Here is an 18,700-nt window from a genome sequence, read left to right as displayed (position 1 = left end):
AGCACAGCATCGCGCTTCTCTGAAACTAGCAAGTCATTTAACCTGAGCCTGTCCTTAGTGCTTCATTTAAGTCTCTGTTATCATACTCAAACTCACACACACACTCTCTCTCTCTCATTCATGCACACACACACACACACACACACATACACTCACACACACACGCACGCTCTCTTTCGCGCATACACACACAGACACACAGACAATCACACTCATACACACACATACACTCACACACGCGCACACTCTCTCTCACGCACACACGCACACACACACTCTTTCTCTGACCCTCTCCTCTTCCTCTCTCTCCCAGTTGTCCATCTGCGCCCAGGTGGCTCAGGGCATGGAGCACCTGTCCAACCACCGCTTCGTCCACAAGGACCTGGCGGCGCGAAACTGCCTGATCAGCGCCCAGCGCCACGTCAAAGTGTCCGCTCTCAGCCTGAGCAAGGACGTCTACAACAGGTACCGGCACCAGCAAGGGTCACTAAGCACATTCGTTTTGTCTCTGCTGCCACCCGGTGGCCAGACAGCAAAATTACACTTTAGTGTCATTCACATGGCCCCAGGGCTCTGTTACTTTTAATATGTTCAATAAAAGGTAATTACAGGTGTTTCATTGGTTGCGCAGTAAAAGGCATAACAAATACATTTCCTGTGTTTATAAGTTGCATTTGACCAAAATCTCAGGTATAACCCTGTGAAGTGAGAAATGAGTGGGGGTAAAACTGAATATCCATGAGAACTAACAAGAACATGTAGGCTACAGTACATATGAATTTCTGATTATCTGACTGTCTGTCTGTCTGTCTGTCTGTCTGCCCGCACATCTGCCTCTCTGTATGTACGTCTGTCTGTCTGTGTGTCTGTCTCTGTCTGCCTGCCTGCCTGCCTGCCTGCCTGCCTGCCTGCCTGCCTGTCTGTCTGTCTGTCTGTCTGTCTGTCTGTCTGCCTGCCTGCCTGCCTGCCTGTCTGTCTGTCTGTCTGTCTGTCTGTCTCTGTCTGTCTGTGTGTCTGTCTCTGCCTGTCTGTCTGTCTGTCTGTCTGTCTCTCGGTATGTACGCATGTTTGCATGTCTGTCTCTCTGTCTCTCTGTCTGTCCGCGCAGCGAGTACTATCACTACCGCCAGTCCTGGATCCCGCTGCGCTGGCTGCCTGCCGAGTCGGTCTTCGAGGACGACTTCTCCACCAAGACGGACGTGTGGTCCTTCGGGGTCCTGATGTGGGAGGTGTTCAGCCAGGGGGAGCTGCCCTACACCAAGATGAGCGACGACGAGGTCCTGGAAGGTGAGAGAACAACCCCCCCTTTATTTCTAAGCACAGGAGAGCCAAACGATGCCTGTTCTGCAGTTAACATTCACTCCACGCTCTCCTCTGATTGGCAGTTCATTAAGTGGATGCACCCCCGCTGATTGGTAAAATGGTTGCCTGGTTTCTTATCCAAGCAACATGGTCTCCAGAGGGCTAATTCAAAAGTCTGCTTTAGCCGGCGATATAAAAAAAATGTGTTGCTTTCAGGTTAAAAATAAATAAATAAAATCTCAGCTGAATAGAATACTCTAATATTACAGCAAGTTGTTTGTTCTATTTGGTATTTATTTATAACTATTAAAATGATTTTGTTTGCATGTAAAGCTGTTCCGCTGGGCGTAAGAATTATAGCGATAAAAGTATGAATCGTTTGCTGGCACCCGCACCGGAGAATGTTTTATGGCTTTATGCACCTGTCAATCAAACCTACGCGAGCTTCCTGCAGTGCGGAGCAGTGATTGGCTGGGAGCGGGTTCTAATCTAAATATAGCTCTCCGAGAGATTCGAACATTGCTTGCGGTTGTCATCGATCATTTGGACGCTTTCAATCGTTTGTATTGGAACTATTTATTTAGTTTTGTTTCTATCCATTACAATCCAGAAGAAGGTTAATCTTGATGACAGGACGGCAGGCAGATTGGGCCTGTCATCTTTATTTGACAAACTGCTAGATTCAGATCATGACTGAGTGAATGAAGTCTTGATGCTTTGACTGTGTGCCTGTGCTGAGCCGGCCAGAGGAGGATGGGTTTCCCCCTTGTGCCTGGTTCCTTCCCATCTGCCACAGGGAGTTCTTCCTTGCCACTGTTGCTTTAGGCTTGCTCCTGTGGGGGTTTAGGCCAGGGCTGTCTGTGAAGCGTATTGTGAAATACGCTGTATAAATAAAATTTGATTTATTGACTGTGCTGCAGTATAGATGTGTGAATGGATTTAACTGTGTGTGCATATATACTGTCTGCATACATTACTGTCTGAAGAAGTCCAGACGAGTAACCCATCTAAAGAAATCAAACAAAGCAAATAAATGTTTTTGTGTCACACTGTACCCCATGTTTCTCACTCTCTCACACTGTATCCGGTGTTTCTCACTGTACCCGGTGTTTCTCACTGTACCCCACATTTTTCACTGCACCCCGTGTTTCTCCGCAGGTCTGCAGGCTGGGAAGATGAAGCTGCCGGCTCCAGAGGGGTGCCCCTCGAAGGTCTACAAGCTGATGGGACGCTGCTGGGCCCCCAGCCTGAAGGAGCGCCCCTCTTTCAGCGAGATGGTCAACGTCCTGGGCGAGGTCCCCACCGACAGCAAAGTCTGAGAGGGGCCTCCTGCTCCACCCCCACTGCACCCACCCCCTCCCCCTCGCCTGCGTGTGTGTGTGTGTGTGTGAGTGTGTGTGTGTGTGTGTGTGTGTGTGTGTGTGTGTGTGTGTGTATGTGTGTGAGTGTGTGTTTTTATGTGTGTGTGTGTGTGTGTGAGTGTGTGTGTGTGTGTCCATCCCTCACCCTTTCACACTCACAGACTTAAGACTGAGAATGAAGATTCTGTGGAGTCTTATCTTATGACAGTTTCAAAATGCGGTAGAGGCGGGGAGGGGAGAAGAGAAGAGAGGACTGTTTGTTTTTCTCTGTTGTGGAGACGTTTGTTTTTATTGGTTTTACGTTGTTATTCAAACCGCCCAATTGGGCTCTGAGGACGTTTTGACCGGGGCCCGGTTTTGGGTTGGTCGATGGCACGGGGCAGTTTGTGCATTCCTGCACAGGACTCTGGGAAACTGCCCCCACCTCCCCTCCATCTGCAGGATACAGTACTGAGCTTCCCCTTGTCGCCCTCCACCAGGACAGCAGAACCACAGCAAGGCATTGCCCTCGGCAGCCAGGAGGGGGCGCTGGCAGGACCAAGCATCTGTCCTTGCAAATTCTGCCTCTGGACTGGAGATCTGTGTGTCATATTGTCAGGTGTGTGTGTGTGTGTGCGGAGAAACTGCAGGTGTCCGCTGCAAACTGTACGAGTCAGTGTTTGTTACCATATCAGCAAGTGTGTGCAAGACCAGGGTACAAACGCACAAGATGGGGAAAAAAAGGTTTGTTGGGGAAAACGTTTACCGTAAAGCATAGCAAGTCAACGCAACATTTTCATCAGAATAGTTTGTTTGTTTCAGGTGTAGTCAAGCGTATTTCAGGGGAGGAAAGAACGATGTTTTCTGTCTTTTCAGCCCGAGAGGAGATGTTACAAAAACTGTAATGCTTGTGTGTGTGTGTGTGTGTGTGTGTGTGTGTTAGTTAGTGTGTTTGTACATGTGAACAAAAGCGTGTGCATGCGTGTATGCGTGTGGCTGTCATTGTTTTCATGTGTGAGTGTGCGTGCGTGTGTGTGTGTGTTTAGCAGTGTGTTTGTGTTTTCCCCTGTTTAAGCCCATGTTGTTACAGTGGACTCTTACTGTTGCTAGGAAACACTGCGATATTTTTTGCAGGGCACACGGAGCCTACCTTCTTTCTTAAAAAAAAAAAAAAAAAAAAGCCTTTCTTTAGCTAGCTGAGGTAAACCTGTATTCAGCGTGCCATCAACCAAGCACCTGTCGTTATGTCACCGCAAGGCTTGCTCTGCTAGCGTCGCTAACCGAGCTGGACCAATCAGAACGAGCAACGCCGCGAACGGTGATTTCTGTATATAATGTAGACACCATGCACTAACCACACGTACAGTTCAATTTTGTATTCTAGAAGGATTTTCAGGAACCAGTTTTATTACGAAGGTCCTGTTTTTTTTATTGTTTTTGTTTTATTTTGTTTTCAGAACGGTACAGTTCATTTGTTATTTTTTATGCAGTTTTATGTACTTGGCATTTTGTAATACACGGCATTTTATAATAACATTAATGAAATGGGATGGGAGGGTATATCTGGTCTGACTAAACTACACTACACAGATTCAAGTGCCTGGTAAATGAAGGATTTCTTTTTGCAGATTTTACATGTCTTATGAAATGCAAATGCCTTGTTTTTACTCGTTTTTGTTTTTTTAAAATATTTTTTATACATTTAATTGTTTTTATTATTATTATTATTATTATTATGTTTTTATTCTTGGATATAAATGTGCAAAAATACACTCTTAGCAGTTCTACTTTATCTCAATGCTAGGCACCTACACCTAGACGTTTTTAAGTCTGCTTTTGCAATACTGGGGCAATGACTATACATGCTGCTCTCAATAAAGTTTCACATTTTGTAAATATTGTCTGGCAGTGTGTGTGACGGTAGGCTGTTTTCTTTAAGCACAGGCGGGGGGGTGGGGGGGGGGTGGGGGGGTGGTGTGTCCCCTGCTTTCTGTTCCTACCCCCTATTACAGCTTCATTTTATAAATGCCGTATACAATGTTCGCATCCAGTTTTCATTCTGATGGAGAAATAGTTTTACAATTAATGTTATGTTCTTATTGAGTACAATAGTTCTCTGTATATTTGAAGGTATTTTACACCGTATGACTATGGCTAGATTTTTGGCATTCATGGCTTTTGACCCTTTAAATTGTTAGTTTACTGAAGGGTCAACTACATAATACACTGTCCCAGATTACCAGTTAGTTAAACTACTTTGACCTTTGACCCTACCAAAGGGCAGGGCAGTCGTTAACAGCCAATCAACTCGTTAGACACTGTATAAAGTGATAGTTAACACGCTGACTTCATGCTGAAAAATTGTATCCACCTAAATTGACCCCAAGTAATCTATTATAAATGCATCCCTTTTTTTCATATTAATGTGATTGTACTAGCCATCAACAATCATTCATTTCCTTGAATTTTTAAATACCACTACTTTCTGCTCACCACATGATGGCGCCACTGTGTCGACTGTGCGTTCTTTGCGTATTGAGGAAACCACTCTGGTGTAATAAATAATGTCAGAACTGCAAGCCCCAAAAGCACACATTGCAACCACAGTGGAAACATTTCAAACTTTTTTTTTTCTTTAAAAAAAAAAATCTGTATGCAATACCAGAAGTTTAACTGAAAAATGGTTGCACAGTACTTACAGTAGAATTAAATTTCTGTGAAGATGAAAGTTTGAAGCTGAAATATTCTTTAACTTAATATCTAAGACATATTTAAAGATCACTGATGCTCTTGCTTGAAATGTTGCCAAAAATTGATATACTAAATCACAGAATGTGATCATGAGGTGAAGTCACTGTAGTTTGTCTTTTCACATTAGAGAAGAGGGACTGACTAGCAAATATTTTTGTGACATGCATGCAAATCCGTCATCTTTTTAAAGCAACGGATGCATTATTTATTGTTTATAAAACTCCCTTATAGTTTTCTCTTCTATTTTGTTATGGTTAATATCATTTATCATCTCTACTTGTGGCCAAATAATGTAATTACAATAAAAACATTTAAAAAATCAATCAATAAAGGTCATGCTAAGGTCATGGACATCAAGCACAAGCAATTCCACCATTGTTATAATGCTGGTGCCTTTCTTGTATTTTTAAAACCCAGACACTGAGATGCAAACTCAAGAAGGTAGTTCATATAAATTTAGACTTTATTTCAGTCCAGTCCAGACCTTTCCTGTGTACATCTCTCTGGTTTAAACGGAGGGAACGATCTCGCCCGACAGAGGGTGGGACCGAAGCAAGTTTAAGACGGATTACATGCCTCGGTAGATGTGAGGGATTTCAAAACGGGAACTTTTTTACCCCAAAACTACCTCAACACAATAGCAATCAGGAACGTGCCTCGTCTAATGCCTTCCAGATGGAGGCGAACAGAGAGCTGCAGCACAAAGGAGACCAGAAGCCATCTTGTGTAAAAACCGTCGGAATCCAAAAAAAACCTCGCCTCATTTTTCCTCATTGGCTGGAGGAAGAGCTAAGAAAGTACATTGAAATTTTCCAAACAAATAACAACGCAAAATTCTATGATTGCAGAACTTGGGCACACCAAGTGTGTCTGGATCTGTTTTCTTACACAGCTTGAAGAGTGCAGGTTTGCCAGTTTGCGAGTTAAAATTGGCAAATCAGATTGTAAACATAAAAGGGGAAGCTTTGCATACTGCTTAAAAAGCTAGATTGCTAAAATATATAAATTACTTATTTGCTTGTAAGAAAGGAGAAGTGCCCAAGTGCGCAGTTCACACAGGGAAGTGATTTAAGAAAATCAATCTTGTGTCATGTTTTTTTTTATTACTTCAAGGTCTTTCGTGATTCTTCTTCAAGCTTACCACTTTTAACTTTTTGAAACTTCTGCATTCTCATCAACTCTGGAAAAACGATAACAAAACAAGGAGTAAAATCCTCTAAAGGACTGTAGGTGCTTAATACAGTGATTTTTCAGGAAAGCTCTTGGTCCTGTGCAACTTCTCAATTTTCAGAAGAAAGAAGAACAAAATATTCAGAGCATTTAGGGTCCTCTAAATCTTACATTGTAAATCCTGTCTGCTTTTTCTCATCTTTAATCTCTATACCTCTCTCTCTCGGCATCCTGTTTAATCCCCCCCATCCCTGCCCCCCCCCCCCCCCCACTGCACTCACACAAACGCACACAGTTCTGCCTCTTTTAGTAGTAGTTAATGTTTTGTATCTAAAATCCAAATCTGTGGCTCCAAGCCAAATACCTCAGTCTGTACATACATATGCTGTTGTCCACAAAGGCCAGGCGTCAGATTAGGTCAGTGTCTCTACAGCAGTAGACTCAATTCTTCAACCTGCTTTATACTGATGGATTTTTCTGCTTTTTAACAGGTCTGTCCATCCATGTTACCAAATTAAAATGACCAACTTCGCTGAGCTAATAACCAACTCAAAGTCTTTAGAACAGGTATGATTTACCTGTAAAGTGGGGGGGGGGGGTAGTATTCTTTTGCATTACCCTCATATAAGTATATGCAAATAACATTAACACTGATCACAAAAATTGTTTTATTTTGATACAGTTCATAACAGAATTTATGGAACATTTAATCAAAAATAATGCTTGTCTGCATGCTGCAGTGGAGATTCTGTTACTCCTGTCTTCCCAAAAGAGAAGTGTAGACAGTCTGGGTGGCCTGTTCTCATGGTCTTGTCCCATGTGAATCTTAAAATATGAACTAAAATGAAATACATGTGCAGTTCTGCTCTGGACAAAAAAACGTGTGTTTCTACTGAAACAGGATCTCTCAGACTCTCCTCTTACTCAGATGGTTGTAAAAGGTTTTTGGATGTATCTACATATCGTAAACCTGGCTATGTTCATTTTGTTTTGTTACGGCTGCCGTAAAATAACCGTTGTTCTGTTTTAAGCAAACAGCTCGTAGAACCATTATAAGATATTATTATGCGTGGTCCTTCTGGTACTTTAGTTCTTGCAGACACATAAAAAAGACAAGCTATGGTATGTACTGTACAGTGGTTTTTCACTAACTGCATTTACATCAAATGTCCACATGTTGGAGCCATATCCTTCCTCAATGAAGTGAAGAATGCCTATGGACAAAGCCGCTCAGATTTATTTTTTGTTTGTTTGTATGTGTGTGTGTGTGTGTGTGTGTGTGTGTGTGGCTGTGCCCCTTGCAGGCTGTACCATGCAACATAGTATATTTTGTGAGCCTTTCATTTTTCTAAAAGTCACAGCTTGTACCGTCGTCTGTAAGCTGTGTAAAACAGGCTTACCAGACATCTATTCCCGTGGACTGCGGTGTCTACGGGTATTTTGAGGCCTTTTGAGAACAATGTGTGTGGATTCTTTAGCCAATCAGTGAGGTAAATGAATCACTGGTGTTGAAACGCACCGAAAACCGGCAGACACTGTGGCCCCCCGGGACCGGATTCTGAGAATTGTGTAGTGGAGGCAGCGGAATTGCGAATTTCATTTGAATGATGTATTTCAAATACTCATTCAAAACAGACCATTTGGGATTCTTGTGGGTTTGCTCTGAGAAACCCACACCATTCAACCTGGGACAATTTTCGTACATGGTTAAAATGCTAAACATTCAAGTTAAACATAGTAATTAAAAATGTATTGAACCAGGAAATTAGTATGTATTGAACCAGTAAATTTTAGACGTAAAACGCACTCTTGATGATGCAGGATTTATAGGATTGGACATTATAAATGGCATCCATCACCACTCTTGGTTCTGCCAGATGTAATTAAATTTATAATTAAAAAGCAGCTCAATTTTGCTGTATTGGAAAAGCAAGAGCCACATGATAAATGATAGAGATCTTTTGTAATCTAAAGAACATCATGCCTACCATCTTCTTGCAAATCCCATTTCTGAGCGAAAAGCCTAAAAAGAATTTTATTAAATTCTGTATACATGCAGTTGTCCACGGACAGGCTATTCTATCGCTATTACTAAGAATGCTGAAATGTATCATTCAATTTCAGTAACTTATATGGATGTATAGTGTATGTACTTATTTATGTAAGCGTTTATGGCTTTTTATTGTTTCTGTGAAACATTTGGGAAAGTTTAGTTAAGTTGGCATTGTTTACATCAATAGTTTGGAACACAGAAAATATTGTGTTCACAATTGTTTTATTTGTTATTTATTTAATTTAATTTTTTTTTACAGATTTATAGAGTGCATACTTTGTGTGTGTGTAAGTTGGCTTTTATTTTTTTTTTACATTGCTAATACTTTCATTGAGCTGTAAGTTCAATAGCTGTCTAAATGACAATAGCAGAAACTGAAATGCAATATTGAAAAGGCTTTATGCTTCTTGAAGCAATATTCTTAACAGATAGCACTGGATTACGTAGGTTCCACTGGGGTTTGAGCAAAGTTAAATCCAATATATTCAAAATGGTTATTTAATCGTCAAACTAGTAATAAAACTGAACCATTTCCACCGAGAAAAGTGTAGTCATACTATGAATACTGCAAATATAATCTTGTCTTTCTCTATTCTCTAGACTTCTATCTGTGAGCACTTTGGTATAGATCAGCAGTCAAGGTACTTTGAGCTTGAACCCGGAGGTTGCCTGTTCAAATCCCAAGAGGGGCAATGCCGTTCCACCGTTCAGCGAGAATCTGAATTGTGAATTTTTTATTAAAATATCCGCTGCCTGAACAAATAGTATCAAATATGTATTATGTGCAAGTTGCTTTAGATAACGGTGTCTGCTAAATAAACAATGTGCTGCTTTATACTGATTTCAGGCCTGCTTCCCTTCTGTAGAGAACAGAGACCAGGCCTTCCTCCTTCTCCAGGTCCCCTGTTTCAGATTATCTTTGCTGTGCGGCTGTGTGCGTTAGTTACTGGAACACCCCAGGGACTGAGTCTTTGCTGGGTGAAGCAAGAGCAAAAGAAAAAAATAAAAAATAATAAAATAAATAAAAAACGGGATTCCCACGGTGCTTTCTCTTTTCCGATATCTCTCTGTAGATATTCGGTAGCATCTTCAAGAGGGAGCAACGCTCAACGGTAACAAAAGATCTTACTTTGGAAAAACTTTTCACAAACCCCAAAGGTAGTACGTGGAGTAACCATGGAAATACACACATGTGGATTAGCGGAGCAAGCAGTGACAGGAAGGGACCAGCGATGCATCCGCAGGCGATGCAGTAATGTCAGGATTCACAAACACAGCCACTGAAGGCCTGCCTCTTTGGTGTGCATTTCGGTTTCCCCACCCTCTAACACTTACTGTGTAGGTAATTCAGTGTTGGCTGTAGAATTGGGCCTCTGGCCAATGTCATTTTATGTACTTCTGATGACTGTGTCACGGTCTGGGTTGGCATGGCTACCCTGCTGTACTTTCTAACTAATGTTGCACGTATGCTGTCTTTGATCAGCGCTGTCAGCCTGGTCTATATCACAGTTACGCGGTCATGGTAACTGTCTCTGGGTAAGAGTGTTGGCTAAAATGAGTACAGTGTAACCCTGTGTAACATGATGGGTATAGAGGTGGCAAATCAAATGTTTGTTGTGTCAGTCACTCAACAACAAAAGACTGAGCGTCTGTTGGTCTGTCTACAGGTCAGCCTGTCTGTCAGGTCGAACAGTTTTGGGAGGGAAACATAAAGTGAGCAGAGAGTAGAATCATGGGAGACACTGACTATAGACATGTAGACAGAGGGTTTTGCTGAACACGATTTCTCAGTAGAATAGTCGTCTGCCAGAGCAGTTATTCTAATGCCCATATTAGGCTGTGAAATTCCCCATTCATAAGCATATCCCAAGATGCCCCCCCCCATCCATCCTCCCTGCGCCCCCAAGACCCCCCCCCCCCCCCCCCGCCCCTCCTTGACATGCAAATGAGCCCTTTTTTTGTCGTCCGTCATCCTCCTGGTTGTTCTTTTCTGAAGAGTCCTCAGCACAGACGCCTGCCTCTTTACCTGGCCCTGCTGCACTGATTGGAGCTTTGGCATCATTGCCATGGTTACTGGCAGCCATGCAGACACACTGACTGCAAGCTTACCTGAGCTGAGATTGGGCACTGCTCTATCCAGCACACCTGGATCAAATAATTAACTGAACTCTTCTTTTTTTAACCTGTAATCAGAACAACATTATTTTGTTTGTTTACCAAGTACAACAAACAAAATAATGTATAGTTGTCCTGCCATACTGTATTAAAAAACATTTTCGTTCCTTAGTGAAACATAGGCAACATTCTATCTGGATATGAGTCATAGAAAATATATTTTCTCATTATTAGTTGATCTTGGGGTCAAGAAAGTATGAAAACTCCAATATTAGGGGATGAAAGCACATAAGACAAATGGCAAATTAACAATGGCAAATATGACAGCTATACACCTAACTTCAACAAACTACAAACATTGGAGAGGCAGAACAGACTGTAACTGCTATTATGAATTCAAACACTTTGGCGCAGCCAATCCAAAGGGGATCTAAATTACTGGACCTGGATTACCTTCAGCAACCATAAACAAAATGGCATGTTCCAGCAGCAGTCAATGTGTGGTTTCGGTTAAGATTAAGTATCAGTCAAGCCAGCTGAAATCAAGGCAGATTCAAGATATAAGGTACTGTCTACACGCAAAATACACACAATGCAAAAACACACACACGCACGCGCACACGCACACACACACATCTGTATGCCGTTAGCATATATTGGCTCCTAGTTCTCTAGGAACTCCTGTGCTGCATTTTCATGTGTTTCAAATGGTTTCTGTATCGTTCTGCGCTACACCAGCTCGCAATATTTGAAGGAAGGTCTAATCTGATTTAATGCCGCATCCATTTCAACTGTTTCTATAGCAACTAGACAGTCTGGCATGGTTTGAGGCCCTGAGAAAGTGAGAGAGACGTGGAAAAGCCTGACAGCTTTATTCACAGTTTTGATGCTTTTGCCAAAAAAAAAACCCTTCTCTGTTCTATCAGTCTCCTCACAGTCCAAGGGGTACTTCTGCCACGCTTTGTGAACAAACAATTCCAGTGCACTGCTTTATAACCAGACAAAACGATCTGAAAAAATCCACAGATCACCCTCCATTTGAATCCACCCCGACAAACCACTGTAAATAAATGCCATCCATCTTTTTTAAACTGAGAAAAAATGTCACATGGTGTGATTGATGCCTCACGTTTTTATTTGTCTTCCAGTTTGCTTTCTTCGGCACGTTTTTTTACCCCTCATATTCATATAAAAGCCTTCTTTTTTTAAATATGTAGCTCTGGAAAGAGCCTTACATTGCTTTCACCGCTTAATTGATTCCCATCACATGTCCTTTCATGTGCAAAAACCCATGTCTATGTTAACATATCAAAGCTTAGTATCGTAAACACAAGAGACGCTTTTTTCGTTTACATTGTTCCTGTCGCTCTTAATTCAGTGGAAAGCTGTATAATGCGTCATCACAGATTTGTTTTTTTTTTTTTTCATTAACATTAACCCTTTAAGGCATAAGATGATAAATAAGTGAGTAGAATGCTCCTAACTGAACATTCTACAGCTGATGTAACAGTCACTACTGGTGATTGAAAGGAAAGGAGTTCTAGAACACTGACTTAGAATTTTGAAAAAAACATTCTAAAACGCCTACTTTTCAAAAGGTTAAACAATATGCTAGCTAAATGGTATTGTGAAAAACACACAATGGCTTACAGGGGTCTTCAGCAGGGATTTTCAACTGGTTTTGATCCAGGGATCCCCAACCAGACTCAAAAACATCTCAGGGACCCCCATCATACATTAAATTGCTTACCAAGGGGTGGGGGGAGGGGGGGGGGGGGGGGGGGGGGTAAGAGTGTGATCCCAGACCCCCATACTTTTGTGGGCCTCTGGCCTCTATACTGCCCATTTTTAAATTAGTATGTCTTCCCTGAACAGTAGTTACATTTACTTCATATAGTTTAAATTTACTATCAAGTGCACAGTATACATTCATTTTAGCTGTAGATATGATTATGTAACAACATTAGCAATAGCCATTACCTCATACCCTTATCTGGCTCTGCTCACACAAACTGTTAGCTATGTGGACTCAACCAAAATGCTGTTGCTGTTTTGCTTTTGGAATTTTTTTCCCATAAACTTTGTGACAATATTGAAGCAACCCGAAAAAGCTAAACATTTACTACATAGTGGGGCAAAAGTGTCTGTAGGTCATATTGATTAACTGCCTATGATGATATAGCCAGTTGAAATGGTATGATGATAATTCTTGCAGCAAAAACTGGTCACTCAAAAATCAATCAAATATTTGAATGTGAACATCACTGAGGACTCTACTATTTAAATATTGTATCCTGCTTATGCTTTTGGTATAATTATTTTAGAGAGCTAGAAATTCTCTTTGGATGACAGCATGTTCATCTCAATGTTTTATCTCTGCAATTCACCTGGTTTACAACAGTTTCCTGGTTGTCTAATCAGTCTGAAAAGGATTTAGTCAAAAAAATATTACGGTCACCAGGAGTCACTCAAGTGCAGTTTTTAAAAAAAAATTTTAATCTCTGTTCATCTTATTTATTTTGCAGTGTTTTTTAACCGTGTTTTGCATGTAATTCTGTATAATGCATGTCTGCACACTTCCCTTTCCCTTGTCTTTTGGGACACAAGATTTTAAGAATTATTCAAATTAAAGTTATAAATAATTTAGAGACAGTGCTGCCTCAATATTTAAATATAATCGCAGCAGAAAACCATCTATAGTGTGCTGTTTGCCGGCGCTCATGAGTAAGGGTACTATCTTAACTCCAGCAAGTCACTGCATTCCGAAGTTAAGTGTGCATAATTTACACAATCACTAAAAACAACCGCTCGCGGCCCCTTCTCGATGACGTTTCAGTGAGCGCAAGCATTTTGGTATGTATTCTAATAAGCGTGGCTTTTCCGCCAATCGCCGCCGAGTTCAGATTCGCGGCAGCCAATGTACGTGCGGCGCTATGACTCACCATATAAGGAGAGTCAACGCCATAAAAGGAAACATTGTATCTCTTTATATGGAGGAAAGTAGATCCTGGGTTCACATATTCATCCACGCTGTCGTTGTTAATACAGGGCAGAATTGCAGTTATTTCACGCATACAATGATATAATGCATGATTGAGAACTATCAAACATGGCTGTACACTCAGCATAATTTTGAGACGGAAACAGGCGACATTTTGAAGTGTTTTGGTGGTGAACTACATGTCACCGCGGAATAATCGAAGGGGCGTTCTGTGTATTTTCCTTTTGGAGAAAGTGCAACGAGTTTTGGAAATAGAGGAGGTTGTGCTTGATTGAACCGCGGCGAAGGGGGTCCTATGGGACAGCATCACTTCTGAAACTTCTTTCACTATAGTACCTGGTTCTAAAAGGACCGGTTTCGGTTCAGTCCGAACTCGAACTAGTTGGTTTGTAAGCGTCCTTTGAGTGTTTGGTGTGAGCGCGCTTTTGTTACGATTTCCCGAACACACACACAAGCGGTCATCGGGTATCGGAGAAGACACCGTTGTCATTTGTGAATATAATGTTACCTAGCCAGGCTGGGTCAGCACCAACTGGAAACGGGTCAGCGTCCGGCACTGGTAACATAGGTCACGGATCGGGGATTGCAGGCACCGGGATTCGGCCCAGTCTGGTTAGCTCGGGGTTAAACGAAGTAGCCACTGGGTTCAGCGGTAGCCACGCCGGTGGGGCTGGTCGGTCGGGGGACGGGTCAGGGATGTTGGGGGGAAACGGAGCAGGGGTAGGTTCCAGGGGGGTGATGAGACCAGGCAACGGAGCAGGATTGACCACTCTGCAGAACACGGCGGGCGTTGTGGGCGGAATTAACACGGGAATTGGTACCCACGGCGGAGGCAGGTTTGACCCGGACAGACAGAGCGCTCCCCAGGTGTACAGTTGTTCCGAAGCCGATTCTGACTCGGGGGATGACGACGACCCCATGGGTTCAGCTGGGGACAGCAGAAGAGGAGTGAAGCGGGAGAGGCCAGAGATGGAGGCTGCAACTGCGGGGCCGGAGGTCGGTATTCCGCCTGGAGGTTACGGCGGGGTCGCTGGAGGAGTCGCTGGTGCAAAGCCGGGGAAGAAGACCCGGGGACGAGTTAAGATTAAGATGGAGTTTATCGATAATAAACTGAGGCGATACACAACTTTCAGCAAAAGAAAGACTGGCATTATGAAAAAGGTGAGTGTGTTCACCCACTTAATCTTTGCAAGTAGCATGACTAACATAAGCGAACTAACTTTAGTTAGACTGCGGGCTGTGAAAGTTTGCCGTAGTCCACGCCTGGCATGTTCTCTGGATGTTAGCTAACGTTAATTATGTAAGTTATTAAATGAGCTACTTAGCTCCGTGCAGCTAGAGAGAAACTTCCATCTCGAAAGCTGACATTACCAGAATAACAGCAGTAAAGCGGCACAGGAAGCTATTTTCATTAGCTAAACTCGCAGTCTGCTAATTTTAGTGCTCGCGATTGTTGTGTATCTTGCTCGCTAACCTCCACTATCGATGCAGCCAGAGTAGATAACGCTGGTTTTCAAATGACAACAGCCCAGATAGCTAGTGCTTTGCCACCACAACAGCATACCAGAATCGGTCTGCGAGGAGAAGTATGCGCTCATAAATTGGAGAGGATTACATTACTTATGTAGGCTACTCACGTGTAAACGAGCACTAGCTAACCGAGTGGCTATTTTTAAGCTGCCAACTGTCAACATTTGTTAATTGAACTTCTATAGCCAACTGTCGTCAAAAACTGAAGCAAGAATCCTTAGCTACTTGTGTAGATAACTTTGTCGCGACAAGCTGCAAGACGAATGCTTTTTATCAACGTGTGATGTTTATCAACTTGTGCGGGTTGGCTAGCGTGTTGTTGCTACTGCTAGCTGACTTGAGTGGCACCTCCACCACGCTGTCGCCAAGCAAGTGGAAGCCACTACTACCATGACTGATAGTCTGCTGCCCAAAATAGTAAAGAGCAATCCGCGTACCACATTTCACCCCGGCCCGAAACACGGCCTCAGCACTGTCACTGTTTATATTTGCAGTCCGTTCAACTGCACATGTTCAAGATCAGGTGATGTGCCAGCGATCTCTGCACGACCAGGACAGGTCGAGATAAACCCCCACCTATAGAGTATGCGCGTCAGGCCTCGGGGTCAGATGCTACAGTTGGTCTAATACAAAATGTTTTCAGCAAAGAGAACGATGGGCCTAGTCTGTTGATGTAATAGAAACGGCTTCAGGGAATTCTGTGTGGTTAAGAAGGTATACTTATCTGCTGTTATACTAAAAAGCAAAGCATCTGCTTTTTCTCAACTTTACTGTGCAGGAATAATGAATTCTATCTGGAACGATGTACATCCTGGATTTCAGTACAAAGTTAAATCCACAAAGGCTGGCGCCTTTCATTTCTGCCAGTGTTTTGTTCTTTCTCGCGTGTTGAATGCACGCCGTGTCTCATTCCATCCTGAGCAGGTCTTTGTGTCTATTTTGGCCTAATTAAGCCCCTTGTAAAAAAAAAAAAAAAAAAACTGAACAGGCCATTTTTAGAGGTGTTACTTTAGGTGGTGTTATAATTTATGCTTTGGATTGGCTTTTCAGGCTCAGTGATACCAGATCTAACTCGTATGGACCACCACGCTCAACACAAAACTTGCAAACGCTAAGAACGAAAAGCACTGGCTGTGCGAAAGTGTGCCGAGACGAAGTCTGCATCCTGTTAGCCTCCTGTTAGCCGCAGCGCACGTTTACAGTGCTTTGAAAGCTTCAGATTCATCTGTCTTCCTAAGCAACATTGTGCGCAGCTCACAGAAGGTTTGCCGCGCTCCGAAATCTCGGAGACAAAGACAAAAAGCCCCGGTTCCCCCGACGCTGAGGCCTCCCCGGTTTTAGGGGTGCATCAGCAGCCAGGGCTGTGATGCTAACAGCACACAGTACCGCGCGTTTGGAAAGCATGGTGGGTGGGGGGATGTCGACGTGAAGCTGAACGCTATTTCCATGGACACCCTGGGGGTTTTACCTGCGGCTGAAGGTGTGCCAGGTGAGCTGCAGAAGTGGATCCCCCCAGCCGTGGCTCTGCAGACACACAGAGCGTGGCGAGTCCTTCTATAAATCTTTAAAAAAACGGGCCGCCGGTTTAGACCCAAGACACCAGCTGACTGCGGGCTGACTGTGTGATCGACTGCTTTAGTTTTATTAGTGCTGACTAATGATGAAAGCTGGCAGCGCTCCAGGACCAAGGGTTGCAGATACCTTTGCTCAAGCCTTGCAGTCAGAGCCAGTGCTACCCTACCGCTGCCCGTGTCTGTACCCTCTGTTGTACTCAGAAGCTTTCCTGAGGTCAGTTTCCCCATTCTGACTGTACCTCCAAAGAGTTTGTGTAGAAAGGTAGTGCTTCATCATTGTTTCTATGTCCACATGCTAGGGAAGTGGAAACTGATGTGGAGAAACTTGTGGGATAAATCTCCACCACCATCTTTGTTTCAGTTTCTTTAAAAAAATGGAAGAAAATAAACCATCTTAAGAAAAGGTTTGGGGGTAGTTTTTTATGTTGTTGATAAGCCAAACCTTTCAGTAAGGGATCACCCAGTCAGTGTAAAGGTTTAATTAAATGTGTTTAATTTGGTGCATGGGTGTTCTCTTTGATAATGTTAGAATAATGGAGTTGGGTGATTTGGTGCACGGGTGTTCTCTTGGATAATGTTTAAATAATGGAGTTGGGTGATTTGGTGCGCAGGTGTTCTCTTGGATAATGTTTAAATAATGTAGTTGGGTGATTTGGTGCGTGGGTGTTCTCTTGGATAATATTTGAATAATGGAGTTGGGTGATTTGGTGCGCAGGTGTTCTCTTGGATAATGTTTAAATAATGGAGTTGGGTGATTTGGTGCGCGGGTGTGCTCTAGGCCCTGCTCTAGTCTGCTTTGTGAAGAGGCAGTTTTCTGAACTGTGTCCAGAAAGGGCCTCCTGGCCCGGCTGGGCCGAGCTGAGCGATGCTGGTGATAGATAGCGGCCTGGTTCTGATTACCGTAACGTGAGGGATCTCGGCTCCCGGGGCCTTCGGCACTGAACCAGTAGCTGTGGGTCTCAGGCAGGCCGGTCTGTCTCCCATTAAAGCAGAATCTGCAGCGCCGTAATCTGCAAACAAATGCACAAGCATGCATGCATACAGGCGTACGCACAAATTCACACATGCGTGCACACAGACACACATACATACACAAACTCGCACGTGCACACAATGCAAATACACATATGCACACGCATATGCACGCACACATACATATGCAAACCCTCTTCTACAAGGGAACAGAAACACGCACACACATTGAAATTACAATAAATGAGCACCAGGAAAATTTAGCTAAGTGAAATTCTGAAAACTAGGAACTGGTGACACGTGCTTTGCTTCTGATTGACTTTTGTACATGAGCTGAATAATGGATTATTGGATTATGGCAGACCAATTATGCGTATATGTATATTAGTTACATAAGTGGGCTTATATGTTTAAGTCATTAGGGCTGTTTTTATTCATATCTGTCTGTGATGAAAGACTTTCCTGGCGTTGCCTGGTCTGTCATCCGTTATGTGCAAGTCAGAAGACGATCTCATTTCAAAACCACCTGAAATGTGGAAGTAATAAAAATTCATCATTTGACTGCTGCATAGATGCAACAAAGCATCATTCTATTTCGTTCTGAGCTGTGTTAACCCTAGCAAAGGGTGTGGCCTGTCCCGCCTCTTTCCCAGAAGTTTAACCCCAGTGCTGCAGTGTTGTTTTCGCGTACTGTGTTGGGACCGGTCTCAAAAATTGCCCTGTGGGTGTTGTGTATTTTCCCGGTAGAAAACGAAAAGGAAAAACCTCTTGTGAATCACGTATGACAAGCCTATTTGGCCCCGATCCCAGGTAAACAAAAAGTATTTCATGCATGAGTGATGGTCACCAGAGCTGATCCGGGGGGAATTCAGGTAATGCGGTCAAGAGTTCT

The 18,700-nt window shown here is 43.1% G+C and overlaps 2 protein-coding genes across 3 annotated transcripts in view; both read left to right on the top strand.

The window, feature by feature from the left end:
- The window catches only part of LOC118221615 (inactive tyrosine-protein kinase 7-like), a 94,660-nt gene extending 90,122 nt beyond the window's left edge, over positions 1-4,538 (top strand). Inside the window, exons 18-20 of the mRNA XM_035406842.1 lie at positions 314-465; positions 1,109-1,287; positions 2,461-4,538. Of these exons, the coding sequence (XP_035262733.1) occupies positions 314-465; positions 1,109-1,287; positions 2,461-2,621 (492 nt within the window). The 3' untranslated portion in view covers positions 2,622-4,538. The remainder of the gene's footprint in view (positions 1-313; positions 466-1,108; positions 1,288-2,460) is intronic.
- A 9,263-nt stretch (positions 4,539-13,801) lies between these two features.
- The window catches only part of LOC118221944 (serum response factor-like), a 39,722-nt gene continuing 34,823 nt past the window's right edge, over positions 13,802-18,700 (top strand). The window contains exon 1 of one of the 2 annotated variants that reach the window (XM_035407398.1): positions 13,802-14,893. In XM_035407398.1, the coding sequence (XP_035263289.1) occupies positions 14,234-14,893 (660 nt within the window). In that variant the 5' untranslated portion in view covers positions 13,802-14,233. The remainder of the gene's footprint in view (positions 14,894-18,700) is intronic. The other variant, XM_035407399.1, reaches the window with a different exon arrangement.

The sequence above is a fragment of the Anguilla anguilla genome, chromosome 2 (genome assembly GCF_013347855.1).
Source record: "Anguilla anguilla isolate fAngAng1 chromosome 2, fAngAng1.pri, whole genome shotgun sequence".
NCBI classification, from domain to species: domain Eukaryota; kingdom Metazoa; phylum Chordata; class Actinopteri; order Anguilliformes; family Anguillidae; genus Anguilla; species Anguilla anguilla.
The sequence above is the reverse complement of the archived record's forward strand: the minus strand, read 5'-3'. Positions and strand labels throughout refer to the sequence as shown.